The 17991-nt window shown below is 40.9% G+C and overlaps 1 protein-coding gene across 1 annotated transcript; it reads right to left on the bottom strand.

Annotated features, from left to right (window-relative positions):
• Positions 1-8770: 8770 nt before the first annotated feature.
• On the bottom strand, positions 8771-16750 carry api5 (apoptosis inhibitor 5). The gene is made up of 14 exons (XM_037682551.1): positions 16454-16750; positions 15594-15755; positions 15365-15458; positions 15209-15274; positions 14889-15040; positions 14544-14750; positions 14174-14278; positions 12994-13083; positions 12691-12872; positions 11437-11530; positions 11230-11286; positions 10946-11025; positions 10737-10873; positions 8771-8952 (listed from the first exon to the last, which is right to left on the bottom strand). Exons 1-14 carry the CDS (start codon positions 16523-16525, stop codon positions 8873-8875), a joined length of 1578 nt encoding a protein of 525 aa, XP_037538479.1. The 5' UTR covers positions 16526-16750; the 3' UTR covers positions 8771-8872.
• Between the last annotated feature and the right edge of the window lie 1241 nt (positions 16751-17991).

A 17991-nucleotide genomic window follows, 5' to 3' on the forward strand; every position in this document is an offset into this window, starting at 1 on the left:
TCTTGACATTCACGTGAGAGATTACGTAAAGTGGATGAAGGGCGTGTGCGTGCACGCGTGTGCCACTGTCCAACACACACACGCACACACACGTTAACCAGAACTGCACACTTTGTGCTGCACAAGCGACTCGGAAGGATTCACGACCTCTTGTGGTGTTTTTTTTTAAGACTGTTCTATTTTGGAAAAGCAGTCGTGATAAAAATAAACCTCCTCCTCCTCCTCCTCCTCCATCACCTCCCCAGCCCGCTGCAGGACTCCTCATCTCACACTCGCCCTCATCAACAGGACGGTGGAGATTTCTAGCAGAGAGAAGGCGGCAGCTGATCCGTTTCGTGGTCAGAGGGGGGTTTAGCTTCACGTCCTGTTCAAATCATCACATCCAGGAAGCAGAGGACGAACATCTGCAGCTCCGGCTGAAAGATGATGCTCCTCACTGCTCCCTGTTCGTTTCCTTTGTTTCCTAAATGAAGCAGTCCCTATATGTGGTGTATGTTCAGTTGCAGAAAGTAAATTATGCGTGATGTGATGTTAGCGTCACACGTGCAGCAGCAGCAGCTTCCCTGCTGAAGCTGACATGTTAACACTCACTGGCTGCTATATTTAGCCCAGTCTTGCAGTGCTGTTACTATTCCCAGCTTTGTACATGAGGGGGCGGGGTGGTGGAGCTTCTTTCTTCTTCTTCTTCTTCTATTTTTTTTTTTTGTTCTTTTTCCTGAAAAGGAAGAAAAAGTTTCCACAACACATTTATTTTTACATTTTCATCCACTGACACCGAATTAGTTCAGGGGCACTGCAGTTGATGCAAACACCAGGCTGCTCTTCACTCAACCATTTCCTTTCTTATTCATTTAAAATAGCCCGTTTAAGAATAAAGGCCTAATATTCCTTGGAGGGATGCTTATCGCCCGTCACCTTCTCATGTTGAGCGATGGAGTTACAGTAGTCCCTCGCTACTTCGCGGTTCGACTTTCGCGGACTCACTCCTTCTCGTTTTTTCTGTGATTGTCAACTTTAATATTACTCACGTAATTGGGACGGTACGGGATAAAAAAGTTAACAAAAAAAGAAAAAACATACTTCAGGCAGGCGCCAATTTTTTGTAGTTTTCTTTCAATAAGCCTACACTGCAACGCAAGTCAAAAAACTACACTACCCAGAAGCCAACAGTGCTTCCAGCTGCTGCTTTCTGCCAAAATGGAGGGAAAGTTTTGCAACCCAAAGTCAGAAGTAACGATCGATCTCTGCCGCTCACAGAACTGGCAGGAAAGTCACAAATAATCCTGAAGCTACATTATTCATGTGCACACCGACCTGGATGGGGCGGTGGGCTTCTTCGCTGCAGGGTAGGTCTGCAGAACCGGAGCCAAGCCCGACCGGAACCGAGCTGCTGTTCTGCAGAGCTGGGGAGGACATTTTTGCAGTACTGTACAGTACATATACGTATGTTGTTAAAATTATATAGGTTTAAGAGTTTAGAACGTTGCAAGAGTGCGGGAAGGGTTTATAAAGTAATATATGTAAAAAGACTAAAATAAATACAGTAGTCCCTCGCTACTTCACGGCTCGTTTATCGCTGGCTCATTCTTTCGCGGTTTTTCAAAATAAGAGTGGACATGACACACAATTGACTGACTGATGGATGAGCCGCACGGTCAGCATGAATAATTTTAAATTATTTAGCACCTGCTGCACATTTGTGCAGCCCAGACTGCAGGATAAACTTCCTGCTGCAGCTGATCAGCTGTTCAGCGTGCAGAGCGGAGAAGTGGGCGTGGCCAAGAGCCCTTGCAGGTGGCTGAGAGCAGCGGAGGCAGGGAGCTGAAATCATGACATTCTGTGCTCTTGCAGAGCATTTAGTGTTTAGAAACATTTTTTAGAATAGCGCAAAAGTGTGGGAAGTGTTTAAAACACACACATGTGTGTGTGTGTGTGTATATATATATATATATATATATATATATATATATATATATATATATAATATATGTGTGTGTGAATAATAAAATAAACTACTTACTACTTGTGCTACTCTTCCTACTTGGCGCTTTTTCACTTATCGCTGGTCGTCAGGGTACGAATCCCCCGCGATCAACGAGGGACTACTGTATAGCCTCCTACTTTGCTGTTTTTCACTTATCGCGGTGGTGTGTGGGACATTACTCCCACAATACTCGATAATCGAGGGACCAAGGAAAACGGGGGAGCCATCCAGACTACCTTACAGCTTCTGGGCCAAACAGAATTGCTTAGTTTTATGCTTTTTGTTGCTGGTAATTAAATAAACTGATTATAAATGAAATCTTAACTTACAGATGATAAAGTTATAAACATAAAGCCAGTGGCTTTCCACTGCGGTATTTGCACCAAAGCTGTGTTTTCCTCTGCGCAGCACCTGAAGAGTGTTTAAAGCCTGAAGACCAAAAGAGCCTCATGGAGACAACAGTCTGAATGAGGGGGACACCTTATGATCATTTTAGCTCGTGCCCCTGCTTGTTTGGGCACAGTATGTTTGTTTTATAGCCACAAACAGCAGCCCCCCCTCCCCAAAGTCTGTTAATGAGGAGGGGAAACCCACCGAGTGCTTCAGGACTATTGATTTACCTTCACTTCTCTGTTGCTGCTTCTTCCTCTTCCAGGGTCTTCGCTGCTTCCACCGCCGCCCACTCCTCCCCGACACTTGATTATTTTCAGCTCCGCGTGCGCGCGTGTGCGTGTGCCTGTTTGGGAAACACCTGGTCACGATTCACGAATGGAGGGTTTGTCGCGGTTTCGCGGCGCCCCCTGCCGCCCAGATGGAGAACTGCAGCTTCAAAATCATCACGATGCTGTGGGAAAAACATAAACAAACAAACAAATAAATAAATAAATAAAACTTATGTGATCTCAGATGATATTGCCATATATTGCGTGACTTGTTAGCCCTTGAAGTATACGTTTAGGATGACTCTCAGCTACTTCCACGCCACATTTCAGCACAATTAGACAATTGGAGGCATTTTTGTTACTCTACGGTTGATAAGCTTCCATCTTGAATGGGGTTAACTCCAAAAGATAATCAGTTATAGATGTACATTCAATTCAATTATGTTTATTTATATTAGCACCAAGTCACAACATTTTTTTTTGTTTGTTTTGGCACATTGTTTTGTACTATAAGTGCTTAGTATATTCCTAGTTTAGCTTATTTCTTAGTTCATATTTTATAACTTATCACTGTTTTTCTTTACAAATTGTATTTTAGTTGGACGTAACTGGGACCGTGTACATAGTTTCGTTCCACACATGTGATGATAATAAAGACACCTTGACCTTGAGAAGTTATCTCAGGGCACCGAACAGAAACATTCAATTACAATATTTAAAGGTAGTGACGTGTACTCAGCAGATTGTGTTTTCATCATTTTGTCACAGTCTCTCATCCTGAGCAAGCACAAAGGCAACAGTGGAAAGGAAAAACTCTCTTTTAACAGGAATAAACCTCCAGCGGAACCAGGCTCAGGACAAGCGGCCATGTGCGGCCACCGGCTGGATTTGAGAGGACAAGAAGGAGAAACGGGTCCAGAATGGAGGCGAGCAGGTCCCTCACTGGGAAAACAAACAAAACACATGATAGGATAGAAATAATTACTAATACAAACTATTCATTTGTAACTATTCCTTTGATGAAATGATGTCCATTTGTCCTCTAGTCTAAGCAGCAGCAGGATAAGGGATACATCCTGCATCTTCTGAAAGTTTAATTAAAATCTGTCCACTGGTTCATAACATATTTTGCTAACAGATCAGATCAACAACCAAAAAAACCCATACAAGATAAAAAAAACAAAAAAAAACATTATTGCATTTAGTGGCGGGTAATAATAATAATTATTAAGATGTTTAAAAAATGCATATACAAATTCATACGATTTGTCTATTCAAAAGCTTTACATTGTCGATAAGCCCAGAATATTTATAATGAATAACTTCACTTACAGGTTTTGTTTTGGGTTGTTTTCTATATTGCATGTACAAAACTGCACTCCAGTTGTACTGGAAGTTAGAATTTCGACTGGAACTCACCCTGATGTCGGAATTCTGAGTCAGAAAGTCGGAGCAACATGACCCAACCTGACCTAGCATGAACAGTAGTAATAAGTATTTGTTGGCTTTCTAACCCGGCCATGCGCACCATATTGTTGTTAAATTCAATTCAGTTTACTTGCATAGTGCCAAGTCACAACAGAGGTCATCTCAGGGCACTGGACAGAAACATTCATACCACATCAGAGACTCTACTTCCTCAGGCGGCTGGGACGAGCTGGACTGGGAAGCTCAGTCCTCACCTCCTTCTCCAGGTGTGCAGTGGAGAGCATCCTGTGCTCCAGCATCAACGTGTGGCATGGAGGCTGCACAGCTGCAGAAAGAAAAGCTTTGCAGAGAGTGGTGAAGGCTGCACAGAAGATGTTGGAGTCAGTCTCCCCACCATCACAGATGCATATCTACACCTCCAGATGCAGGAAGAGGGCCACCTGCATCATGAAGGACCCCACTCACCCAGCACACACACTTTTTTGCCCCGCTCCCCTCATGCAGGAGGTTGAGGAGCATAAAGTGTAGAACCACTAGACTGAGGAACAGCTTCTACCCTCAGTCTGTTGGACTCGTGAATCTCTAACCAGAATAATCACTATGAGAAAAAAAAAAATCACATCGTGAAGCTGCGTTTGTTCGTGCTCGTCTGCTCGCGCGGACTCACATTTGTGCTGCTGTTCGGCTTTTTGTTTTTATACTACTTGTGCTTAGCGTATTTCTAGTTAATGCTTTTCTTGTTTCATATCCTGGAACCCTGTGTACACAATTTTGTTCCACTACATGTACCATGTGGTGCATATGACAAAAACATTTATATTTATATATTTTAAGTTATATTTCTAAGGAAATTTTATCAGAGTTCTCCTGATGGTGGACTCATGAACATTAATGTAGGAGAGGCCTTCAGTTGCTTAGAAGTTACCCCGGGGTCCTTCGTGACCTCGCCCACTATTCCACACTTTGCTCTCGGAGTGATCTTTGTTGGTCCACCACTCCTGGGGAGGGTAATTTCTTCCATTTGTGCAGCATCTGTCTGACTGTGGATTGGTGGAGTCCAAACTCTTCAGACATGGCTTTGTAACCTTTTCCATCTGATGAGCATCGGCAACTGTTTTTCTGAGCTCCTCCGAAATCTTCTTCGTTCCTGCCATGATCCACTTCCACAAACGTGAAGAGCAGACTTTGATAGATCCTGTTCTTTAAATCAAACAGGGTGCCCACTCACACCTGATCATCATCCCATTGATTGAAAACACCTGGCTCTAATTTCACCTTCAAACGAACTGATCATCTTAGAGGTTCACATACTTTACAGATCAGTGATACTGGATCATTTTCCTCAATAAATAAATGACCAAGTATAATATTTTTTTTGTCTCATTTGGTTTTCTTTAGCTACTTTTAGAACTTGTGTGACAATCTGATGTTTTAGGTCGTATTTATGAAGAAAAATAGAAAATTATAAAATCTTCACAAACTTTCAAGCTTTTGTTATAAGAGTCTCCTCGCTGCAAACGGCTGCTGCAGTCCAATTAGAAAGCTCGGTGCCCCCTCTCACCTTCCTCCTCTCTGCAGTCTCCACCTACACACCATCACACGCGTGTTTACATGAAGACCTGTTGCTCCCTCAGAGCTGGCTGCGTGTTCTCTACTTCCTTTTCTTGGATCCTGTCTCTTCTCTTCATTCATTGTAACACTGAGTTGTGCTGCAGGTTGCTGCAAACAGTCATTTGAATGTATTTTCAAATTACAACCGTTAAAATGCTATTTATAATAATTTGATGATCAGTAAAATGCAAATATACTGTATGTGCATCAAAGATTGAGAACGATGCTTGTGTTGAGGCAACATTTGATTTTTTTTTTGTTCTTTGACTAAAACTAAGTCTTTGCTTGTGTTAAATCATTCAGGTGTTCGTGTACTGTCAGAATGTTCCTCAGAGAACTGAAGGCTCCACCACCTGGCTGTGTGAGAAAGAAACAAGCCGTGAACAAGACAGGAGCTATTTATAGCTCTTTCAATAATTGAGGGCCTGATTCTCGTATTTACCAATTCACACACTATCTGTAGACAGGAAAGGGGAACACTAACGGATTCATACAGGACCCTGTGTGGTAACATGGGGATGGCAAATTGTGAGCTAAAGTAACCTTCATCCGGCGAGGAACAGAAACAAGAGGTTGAACAGAAAGAGGGAAGAGAGACGTTGATACAAAGGAATGCAAACGTTTGCGTCGCATGGCCTTGTTTCTGATTATTACTGTACAACGTAAAATTTAAATGATAGTGGACCCATTCAAAGTGCTTGAGATGAACTTGATTTAAATCATTTCAACAATCATAAAAAGGTGCATGCCTACGGTGAACGTCACCACCCTTTGCGTCAGTTACAGCATCGTCTCTGTAGGTCCGTCTCCACAAGCGTGGCACATCGAAGCCCCAGAACTTCTCTCCATCCTTCATAACCAGACTGCTGCAGCTCCTGCAGGTTGGATGGGTCCTGCTCGTCTCTGCTGAAGAGGGACACCCCACAGTATGATGCTGCCACCACCATGCGTGGTGCAGGGATGGTATTCTCAGCACGCCGAGCGGTGGTAGGTTTTCTCCAGATATGCTGTACTCAACCATTGTGCCACATTTCAAATCTTTTTTTTAATTTGTGCAGCTTATAGTGGTTGTATGAACAGATGCTACCACCTCTGCAGAAAAGTTGCCCAGCTCCACCAAGGTCATGTTAGACTATATGTTTCTGATTAATACCTTCCATACCCAGTACGAGTTTAGGTGGATGAATGTCTCCCAGCAGTTTGTCCACATTTTTCTATCCATCTTCTTTATCCGCTTCTTTCCAGGTCACAGGCACCTATCTCCACCAGCAGTCACTGTGTGAGGCAGGTAGATCCTGGACCGGTTGCATGCCCATCACAGGGACACACACCTGGGGTCAATTTAGTTACCAATGAGCCCAACATGCACGCCTTTGGTCTGGGAAATCTAGAGTACCCAGAGAAAACCTGTGTGTGCTCAGGGTTGACGTGCAGTGCAGCCAGGAATCAAATCAGCAACTTTTGTCCTTTGAAGGAACAGCTCAAACCACTGCTCCATCATGTACAACGTATAGTAACAGATTTAATAAAGCTCCATGGGATAATTAGGGTTCAGAAATATTTAATTCTAACCCGTAGCTGTATATTTCTCCAGAGGTTTGTCTTTGACCTGTGTGGAGTTCCTTCGTCTTAATGTCTATTATTGGGCGGTAGACCAACACGTACAATTAGTGAACTGGTGTACATTTACTGAAACCAACACTTACAATTAGTAAACTGGTGTACATTTACTGAAACCATCCGACACTTATTGCCCACAGGTGGATCCTGCTGAACACTACCCATGTGACTTCTGGAGGTATTTGTTGAGACTTTAAAGCATAAGGATAAAATAATATGTACCGTATTTTCCATCGTACGTCACATCAGTCCAAATATGGCTAATAAAAGGGGAAAAAATACATAAATACATAGTTTCACCATATAAGTCGTATCTATTATGCGTCACCGTTGACAACCCAGAAACGTGGGCCAGGTGACCGCGGGAGCGTGCACGTGACTGGAGAACAAGATTAACACTTAAAAACAATTATCTGTTTGCTCGACCTTATAGTAAAGGTGTGTCTCAGTCTAACTTTTCCTTAATAAATGCACTTTGATGATCAATTCAGCTGCAGCAGAATTGATGTTTACTCAAGGTGGGCTGTATGGCAAGCCAAGTGTCTCATTAATAGCCACTTTTACCTATTAATGAGACACTTGGCTTGCCACATTGGTCGAGGGCCCTCTAGTGGCTGAAAATGGTAGTGTTCAATATTTTCCATGTCAGAATGAATGAAATCGTCAGATCTCAGCCAAAAATTGGGTTATAAATATGGGAGAAAAACATAACGTACAAGTCGTAGTGTATGAAAATTAGACAAAAAGGTGCAACATATACACCGGAAAATAAGGTACACAACATTTTACAGCTTTTTATGTTTTAAATATTAAACAATAAACCTTTCCACTCCTGTTTAAAGTCATTATTTTTGGAGGATTTTCCCATGTTTATTACTTAAAAATAAACAGAAAATCCATTTGCATTCCTGGTTGAAAGGCAGCAAAGTAGAGGGAACACCATGGGAGGTTAATGCTTTTGCAACCCGGAAGTGTGAAAATCAGAAACCGCGAAGAAATTTTGGCATCAAAGACAAAATTTGTGATTTAGGAAGGAAATCAGTCAGTGGATCGTATTCCATACAAGTTTATGATAAAAATCCAATGAAACGGCATCAATAATTATTACAAAGTAGCTGTCAGCCAATTCAAATTAAGCTCAAACAAAAACAAGATTAAATAAAAAGAAATGGATGCATTTACCGACATGTCGCAAGACAAGACGATCTTCATTTATTTTTCTGACAAGTATCTAACAAAATTAATCACAACTTGGCAGTCTTGTTTCACAAAAATATACGCTTAAAGGTTTGATGAAAACAAACAACAACAAAAAAAACAACACATTTGGATTTACTATCACCTTGGCTAAGAGGAATAAAGGGAGTAAATATCGACATGGTGAGTAAAAAAAGTCGGAGCCGGAGCTTCAGACAACAGGAAAACAACCCCTGCCCTCCCCACCCAAACTAAAAACCAAACCTCGAGAAAGTGAACCCTTAAAAAAAAAAAATACAGAAGATGCGAACTGGTCTGTGCTGCGAGGAAAAGATCCTGATGTGATGCAGTTAAAGAGCAAAGCGTACACTCAGTAGACTCGGCCCCGGCTCCTGCTGCCTCTGGCTCCGAAGCCTCGTCCTCGGCCGCCCCGAAAGCCGCCGCGCTGCTCTGGAGAGACAAAATGGAGAAACAAATCAGTATAAACATTTTATTTTAAACTTAATTCATAGCCGAGCTGCCTCTCCTCCGTCTTTCAAGACTTGTTCTGTTGTGAAAACGTATAAAAACAGATTTGCGACCGCTTCGTTACAAACAAAAACACGCTAATTAATTTACCGGGCAATTTCAGGGATTTCCTTTCCCCCCCACCTAAGACAATTAAAAAAAAATCTAAATTAGCTTGCATCTTTAGATGTACTTCTTTAAAAAAAAAAAAAAAAAAAACTCTTGGCATATCAAGCACAGTCCAGAGCAACAGAGCGCCTTGAACATGCCCTGAGGTGTCCGACTGCAGCGCTGCTCTGAAGCTTTTGAGCACCCAGTGACTCGTTATCAAACAGCTGCAATCAACATTTGACAGCTGCACAGAAAATAAACCCCACATTTTTAGGAACGTTCGGTCTTTCTTCAAGTCAGTTTCTATGTAGTTGCTTCTAACTGGTGAACAACATTTGTAAGGAGGTCTCCAAAACGTCTTGAAATGTTCATGGGGACGCTCAGTTTCCTGTCCCGTCACAGATGCTTGCAATCACCAGTGCTGCAAACCCAAGAGCGCCAGCAGCCGTTTTTGACAACTACAAGACGGCTCTCCTGACAGAAAAACCTGAGAGAAAGGTCTACGTCTAAAAACCACAATAATGAAATAATCCAATAGATTAATAAATCGGAAATGTGGCACGGCAGCCATGGTGTGCAAACTAGTCGAGGTGGGTGTAACGTGGGAAACACAATAATGTGTAGGGATAGAAAACACCGTTTTAACAGTTTCATGTTTCTGTCTGCACCTGACCTGTTCAAGAAGATAATTGCTGTTATTTTTATATCTCTCGTGTGATTCCTTGTGTCTGTTCCTTTGTACTGAAACTCTGGCACAATCTCCCGTGGGATCAATAAAGTTCCATCTTATCTTAATACAGTTTTGCAGGCCGTGCCCTAAAATAGGCTGCGATGTTCTTAGAGAAACAAACAGGCTGTGTGCTCCTGCGGCGGTTCGTCCGTCTCTCTCTTGGACTCGGAGTTTGGTCACGCGTGCAGGTTGCACGTCTGCACTATGACGACGAGGCTCCAAACACATTAACATTTAAGACGAAGTTAAACTTTAGTTACAGTCAGCATTACCGTATTTTCCGCCGTACACGTCACATCAGTCCAAATATGTCTAATAAAGTGGGAAAAAAACAAATATGTTGCTTTGCCGTATATGTCGCATCTATTTGTTTGCTCAACATTATAGTAAATGTTTGTCTCAGTTGAACTCCTTAATAAATGCACTTCATTGGTTAAATTAACTGCATTTCTCCGATGCAACAAAATGAAGCTGATTTGACGGTTGCGATTACATGACACAACGGCATGCCACATGACTCGAGTACTATCTGGCAGCTGAAAATGGTAGTGTTCAGTGAGAATGAATGAAAACGCTCGTATCTCAGCCAAAAATTGGTTTATAAATATGAGAAAAAAATCCATAAATATGTCGCTTCAGCGTATGAGTCGCAGGGCACGCAACTTATGCAAAAACCGTGACTTATAGGCTGAAAAATATGGTAGTATGCATGTAGTTTAGTTTAAAACGTTTAAACATTAGACTGGAACTGTATCTATTTAAACTCCAAACTCACAACGACTCATGTCCCATGTGCTCTCGTCGCCTGAAACGCCCACTAAAAGTGAAGATTAAAAAAAAAAACGTGCATAACACTATGAGGGGAGTGCCACCCTGCATTCCTCACCAAAGTTGCCAATAGAGGCACTGTACTTGCCACTGGGGGGGTTGTAAATTTGCCGTGCGTCCCGCCGAGGCAAAGGGGCGATCTGTTTTTTGGCGCTTCCCCCAGATCCCATTTCTTCACTTGAAAGACGCTTCGCCCTAAAAACAAAAGCGAATAAGATGAACAAGAAGGGCAATAAATCAAAGCCTTCCTCTCTGAAGTGGACTTACGCTACAGCCTCCGGCTTCTGGACGGGTTTCCAGGACAGAGTAACGGTGCTCTTGTATGATGGAGGGTTGTGGAAGAGATCCTGACGGAAAAGTAACAATTAAGAACCAAACCATGGCTGCTCCTTCGAGTTATGTTCTGCAAAACGTTCATTTGCTTCTGGACACGAGGTGGACAAACATCCACATAATGTATCAGTTTAACTTCATTAAAAAAAACTGAGCCAGAAAACAAACGTACAAAAACATTTCATTGTTTTGCTTCACTTTCTTTAAGAAAACTTTACCTTGATGAGCACATTGATGTTGTTTGTGATCTTAAGGGCCACCACTTTGATCTTGTTCTGACAAAACAACAAAACTGTTGAACTTCAAGTTATTCTACAGCAGAACGTTCCTTTTTTTCCATCCCTGACTCATTTTGAATGCTTCTTTTAACGACATGTCAAAGACAAAGTTTTTAGTTTAAGTAAAAATCAGCAGAAAGTCCTTACTTCATCCGTCTTCAGAGCGTCTCCCGTCTTTCCTTGCAGAGCTACTCGCAGTTGTCTGATGTAAACCTGCAGGCCGCGGGCAAAATACTGTAACCTGTTTAAAAAAAATAAACAAACAAACAGTTGTTTATTTGTCAGAAAAAATCCTAGAAATGACCAGTAAAACATATGCACTCTCGTACCTTATGCTCTAAACGAATCTCACAATGAATCCTGAGAAAATAACTTAATAAACTGAAATCTTCCCCAGAAGCTTTTCTGCACTGAAATCTACATTTTTTTTTGTAAAACAACAAAAACTATTAACAGGAGTTCTACGGTGAGTTTTTGGTTACGCATTAATATGGATTCAAACATCAAAAATGATGACAGGATGAACACAAATTTTTCAAAAAGTAATCATTAGGTGTACATCTATAATCGATTAGATTTCTGAGTCGCCAATTCAAGATGGCCGCCATGACTAATCAAGGTTCAGCAACATAAATTTGGCCATAGTTCGACCAATTTGCAAATTCTGTGCTAAAACTGCTCGCTAAATGCAAGTCGCAATATGCACTCTTAGGTCTTCGCAACTTTGTGGAATTAACTGTTAAGGCAATGCCGTATGTTAGCAAAATATCTCAACTATTGGATGGGATTTAATGAAACGTTTAGAACGAAAGCAATGATTATTTTGAGTCGTCCCTATTAAATATAGTCGTTACGGCTAATCAGCTTCTGCAACCACAAAGAACGGCTATAACTCAGTCAAGCGTACAGATATAGAGTTAAAGTCTGACGTGAAAGTGACGGAACAATTCTCAACACACTCTACAGGCGCCAACAGATTTGGCAAAACTGTACAAGCAAAAAAGTCATAATTGGATTTACGTCTTCAACTCAATACTTTAAGGTTTCACCAAAAGTTACAAGTGTCCCTTCTCATCATAAGATGACGTTAGGTTAACACTTTGGCATAAAAAACAACGAGACACGCCTTCACTTACAGGAAGCTGTGCGCACAATAAGTAGTCCTCTTATGGAGGAAACAAGTTCGATCGAGTGTTTTGTGCTTCTCTTATGATGGTCGTTCTTACATGATGACAACAGCAGCTAAAAACAGAAAAACTTCTACAGCTGTCAGCTTTAGGGAATCCTCGTCACAACTATTTTAGCCTTGTTGGATTTCCAGAACCACTTAGCTCTTCACCCTCGGAGAACTCGCATCAGAGAATTGAATATCAGCGTTCGTTTAGTTTGCATCTCACTTACCTGATCTTGAAGTCTTTCAGGCGCTCAGCGTCCACTTTATCAACGAGGAAGTCGGGGAGCTTCTTGCCCAGCTGGTGGAAGCTGAAGATGAGACACTCGACGTAACTGAACTGAAGCTTGGGCTCCTCGTTTGCCGAGCTCTCGCCATTCTCCCCTTCTTCTGGTGGCAAGGGCATGAACTCCTACAAATAAACAATCAAAACATGACAACTTTGTTTGTATGTTAAATACTACTCAAACATTGTTTGATTTAAGGTAATGATTTATTTTAAACAAACTGGACAACAGTAAAAGTATTCTTACCAGAAGCTTGGTAAACATAATGCTGAGATTAGCCTCAAGCTTCTCCATGTCTCCACAGAACGGACTCATCTCAGCCAGCAGCTTCAGCACCTGCCAACACCAACACACAGGTCCAAACACTCTGTGATGTGTACTGCTAATGAGAAACAGTGCTGCATAGCACCGACCATTAACATGCAGCTGGCTAGCACTTAACAGGTGGTTGCCACGCCGACTTTGATTTTACAACTTCTTACAAAATGTCAAACGTTAGAGGAGTTCTCGCCCCAACACCAGCGGTCACATTCAACAACCGTGTTGATTTAGGCGGAATGAATCAAGAGCAGATAACAGCCCCCCCTCTCTCTCTTTTATTAAATTAATGTCGTCTTACTTGTCAGCTACAGTGCTCGAGTGCTGATTTGGAGCAAGAATTACATGGATAAAAATAAACGGGGGGAGCAATACACAAGAGATCCTGGAGTCAATTTGGTTTTCATTAGGAAACAAAAACCTTAAACCCTTTGGTTTGTGAAATGACAATGTTTGCAGTGAGAATGAACAAATTAAAAGCAGATTGCAAACTGACACTTTTCTGGAACATTACTTTGCACCTATAATACCACAAATTGCTCAAATTGAAAGTCTTCATTGTTTTTTTTCTCGTCCCGACAACATAAACAGGCCTCTTGTCCTTTTGGGATATTACAATCCTGAATGTGAGATCAGTGATACTTACATCATGAGCTTTTATTAACAAGTACAGTAAGTGAAATTCACATGCGTAATAGTAATATTTGTTAATATTAAGTCACTTATCAAATGATCCAAGACAAATATTGCTTGATATTTGTCAGAGGCTGATTAACTGGTGATTTATTGTGCTGATAAAAACAACACAAGCATAATGGCTACATATAACCGAGTCTTCCTGTTTAATACCTACAACATGTGGACTTTAAAATACTAAATAAATACCAAAACAAAATAGAACTGCAGGCATAAACCAGAAAACGTAGACATTATAATATAAACCAAAAAAATTCAACTCGGGGCAAATTTATTTACTGACACAGAAATGTATCTATCATTATCTACTAACAAATATGACGCTTTTTTTTTCTTCCAGTCTTGAACTGTTGTTTCACTTCAGTGGCAAAAACTTACAAATCAGTTATGGAGGGTAAAATGATAAACTCACCTCCAGCTGAATGTCCAGTTCTGCCACAGGACTTGTCAGGGTGCTGAGGTTGGGCAGGACGTGTTCACAGAAGTACGTTACAAATCGAGTGGAATGGACATTTTTCTACAAAACAAGACACCTTTGATTAAAGCGTACCGGTAAATTAAGATGAAAACAGCAACATCAAGTACAAATTGTGTTCATTTGGTAAATACAACATTGTTTTTCTTTATTTTACCATCAATAAGTTTCTAAAATTCTCAAAATCTTGCAAGAATGCAAACACACCTTGAGAGCAGTGGCAGAACGACTAATTCTTCATCACAACAGCACAATAAAAACATTTTTTTAAAGGTTATTTGAGTTGAGAGGTTTTAGGGATACTCACAGAAAACAACGGTAAGGCTTGACGTGTGCACTGCAGGAGGCGGTCCACAGCATCTGGGTCTGCTGGATTGAGGGCTTGTTCCAGGTCAGCTTGATCCACCACCAACTCTACGAGCTGCTGCCGCCCATTGACCGACTGCAGCACTCGCAGACCAGACACCACACGCATCAAAAGCACAAACTCCTCTCCTGTCACATCCTCCATCACCTGAGGAGCCAGCGAGTAAGATTAACTTTAATCAACAGGGACTCTTTTGTGTTTGAACGCTCTAATCATTAGTGAAACGTCTATGTTTAATCAATGATTAAATATCGCTGTATTGATCAACTGACGCTATTTACAAACCTTCTTTGTTTCTGCAAAGACAAACTCTTCCACCTCCTTTGACATGACATCCTCTGGTAGCGTCTTCAGTTTGGAGGATAGAAACTTGATGGCTCTTTCTCGCACAACGTCCTCCCCTTGAATAATCTGAGAGAAGAGACCTCCAAGGGTACCTGCAGGACAAAGACAAAAACAGATGAGAATATAGTAAATTTTTTTTACATTTTCTAATCAGGTTATGAGAGAGATGACATTGTGGGGTTAAGCTATTCAGCAATTAATTTAACAACAACAAAACCACTATCGAGCCCCACTAGCAAAAAGAATAAAACAAAACTTACCTTTAGCATCCAGTTTGAATATAGAAAGTAGAGCTGCATTCACTTGGTTGAACTCTGCTGTATCATCTAGAAGCACAATCATACAGATTACTACTACTGCTCAAGACTCCACTCTGACGCACTGAAGAATGTGTGCGACTCAAAATAGTCTGGCACCTGTTTGAAGGAGCTGGGTCAGGATATCTGCAACTCTGAAGATGTTATCGACAGTTGCAAACCGGGGTAACTCTTTGATGGCTTGTCGGCGGATCTGGACACAAACACACAAGACATACTTTTACGAAGGAATGAAACTAGAACCCATAAACTGAGCGTAAAGAATCGAACGAAGGCAAGTTGCAGTAATGAAGACGATGTTTAAGAAACTGTTTCGTTTGGTACTTACAGACACATCTTCATCCTCACAGAGATCGAGCTGGGCATTAATGGCTGCATCGGCCAACTCTGGAAAGCTGCTGAAAAATTTAGGAATAAACTGTGCTGCCAGTCGCTTTTCCTTGGCACCACCCTTCACCCCATCTAAAATCACTTGATACGCATCTTTATGCTGAAGAATAAAAGGGACATACAACTGTTAAAAAGCAAATATTTAATTAAAAGGCAATACTGGATCTTGTATATTAATAATTTGTATTTTGTAGCACTTTTTTACTGTAAAACCACACAACTACGTTACTGAGAACAGATTTATTTAAATGTCTCAGAGAGTGTAAATAAAAATAAAAATATGCAAGTTACAACCTCAGTGTTTAACTTTTTATAATACAGCATGATTAAAATGTGTACATCTTTAAATTACTAATGTCAAACAACAATCGGACTATAACAAATAAATAGATTATTAAATCTAGCGTCTTGTTTTTATAGATCTGATTATGTGTAAAATGACTTGCCAACCAAAATCAATGTTAGGCTAATTTTTGTTAGGACAGCACTTTATGCAGTTAATTTTAACTTTAATGTGTAAATTTTATATGTAACATAAGATATGAAACGCAGCAATGATGATTAAATATAACGATAAGCCTTAAATAGAGCCTCCTTTACTTCAGAAAAAGACAAAAACTCATTAGATACGTTTAAATGTTGACTGTTATGGTCGCCAGAGAAGCTAGCATTAGCATGGCCACGGTTGTAGCTAACCCATAACACAATAAAATACAACACCGCTAAGTATATTACAATACTATTATGAGATGAACAATAACGTTTTATATTCAAACTAATAAGCCGTTTGTTCCTTACCTGGCTCAAGTTGTCTTTAGCATCAGCAAGGATCCCGTAGTTTCGATAAAGATCCTCGATGGTGACCGCCATCAGCGTGTGTCCAATTCCCCGCCGCTCAGGATGAAAGAACACAAGAAAAGCCCTTCTCGGGTCGCCACTGCACAGCTTTGGCCGATAACAGAACAAAATACTCCGTGATATTAGGTACTGTGTTGTGCGCTAATGGGACACAAATATGAAAATTCGAGATACAGTGAATGAACCCCCCCTTCTGTTCGTTTTCCCGCAATGTTCTACAGCTACGATGCTAGGGAACACTGTGCAATGCGCATGTGCAAGTTGAACGAATCGTGAGGCGTATCAAGGAGCACGTGACAACAGTGTGCGCTAAATTGATGCGCAGTTACATTTATTACGTAAGAAGTGTAAACTATGCAAAGCCTGTACATTCAACACATTCCACAAGTATGTTGCTATTCAAGTTAACTATACTGTACCTACATGTTCAGGTATGTATTAAGATGATTAAATATTTAGCTGTTAATTTTTTTTAATATTCACAACACAAGTGGTTTTTTTTTTTTTTTTTAAATTTGGTTGCCAGTCTGTAAACTTTTTAGGCATATTAAAATACTGCACATACGTAATCATGCTCGACCTGTAAACATATGAGGGAAAATACACCTATTGTAAACTTTACGCCACCGAACATTTGTTTTTAAAGTCTGGCTAAGCTCAAAACAATAAGATTTATATCCTGATGCATGCTCAATAATCCAGGTAGATAAATCTAACAAGGTTAAGTCAGTTCCTCTGGACGGATTCTTCTTTGTTGAAACGTTTCATCTTTTATCAAAAAAAAAAAAAAAGACTTCTTCAGTTTGAGGAGCTGCAAACTCTTATAAAAAGCACCTTCTCATAGGCTGGTGAAGATTCTCAGGACAAAAATGTTCAAGACAAAAAACAACTGGACTTGTAACAGAAGATGTTCCGCTTCTTGAAAGCTCCTCGGATGAGAAGCGAAACGTCTTCTGTTACAAATAGTCTAGTTGTTTTTTGTCTTGAACTTTTTTTAAATTCACCTTCTCATAGTGGGTCAACCAGTCTGTTGGTGACAGCCAAAACTAGTTCACATGCAAAGTGAGGAACATCAGCCTAACAACCAATCATTAGTGGTGGCTGCTTGCTATTCACTCATGCTGAGTGATACTTGCAATAACATCTGAAAAGGAGAAATCCCACACAAGATCAGGCCCTGGAGCAATGTGAATATCCTAACTGGACCTTCCTGAAAGCAGAGAAGAAACCCAAACACAGCCAGCCATCAGGTGAAAAGGAGAAACCCAGACTACGGGATCAGATTTATGCCAAAAGGGCTACCACGAGCACGTGTTATGCTCCATGCGCGCACATTAAGTGACCAATCATATGAAGGTTAACATTTCCATCCTTTTTTTTCTACACTTGGTCCCAATGTTTCATACAAGCGTGCAGCAGTAGATCAACGAGCGAGCAGACTGATACACCGAGAGCACAGGCAGCTGAAACTCGTGGTC

This window comes from Nematolebias whitei, chromosome 10, assembly GCF_014905685.2.
Source record: "Nematolebias whitei isolate Nwh7 chromosome 10, NemWhi1, whole genome shotgun sequence".
In the NCBI taxonomy this organism is placed as follows: Eukaryota; Metazoa; Chordata; class Actinopteri; order Cyprinodontiformes; family Rivulidae; genus Nematolebias; species Nematolebias whitei.

Coding starts and splice junctions, on each gene's coding strand:
- api5 (XM_037682551.1), bottom strand. CDS start 16,525: ATGGCGGTCACCATCGAGGATCTTTATCGAAACTACGGGATCCTTGCT. Junction 13,084..14,173: donor AACTGGACATTCAGCTGGAG/GTGAGTTTATCA, acceptor TGGTGTTGGCAG/GTGCTGAAGCTGCTGGCTGA. Junction 11,287..11,436: donor ACGCTCTGAAGACGGATGAA/GTAAGGACTTTC, acceptor TTGTTTTGTCAG/AACAAGATCAAAGTGGTGGC.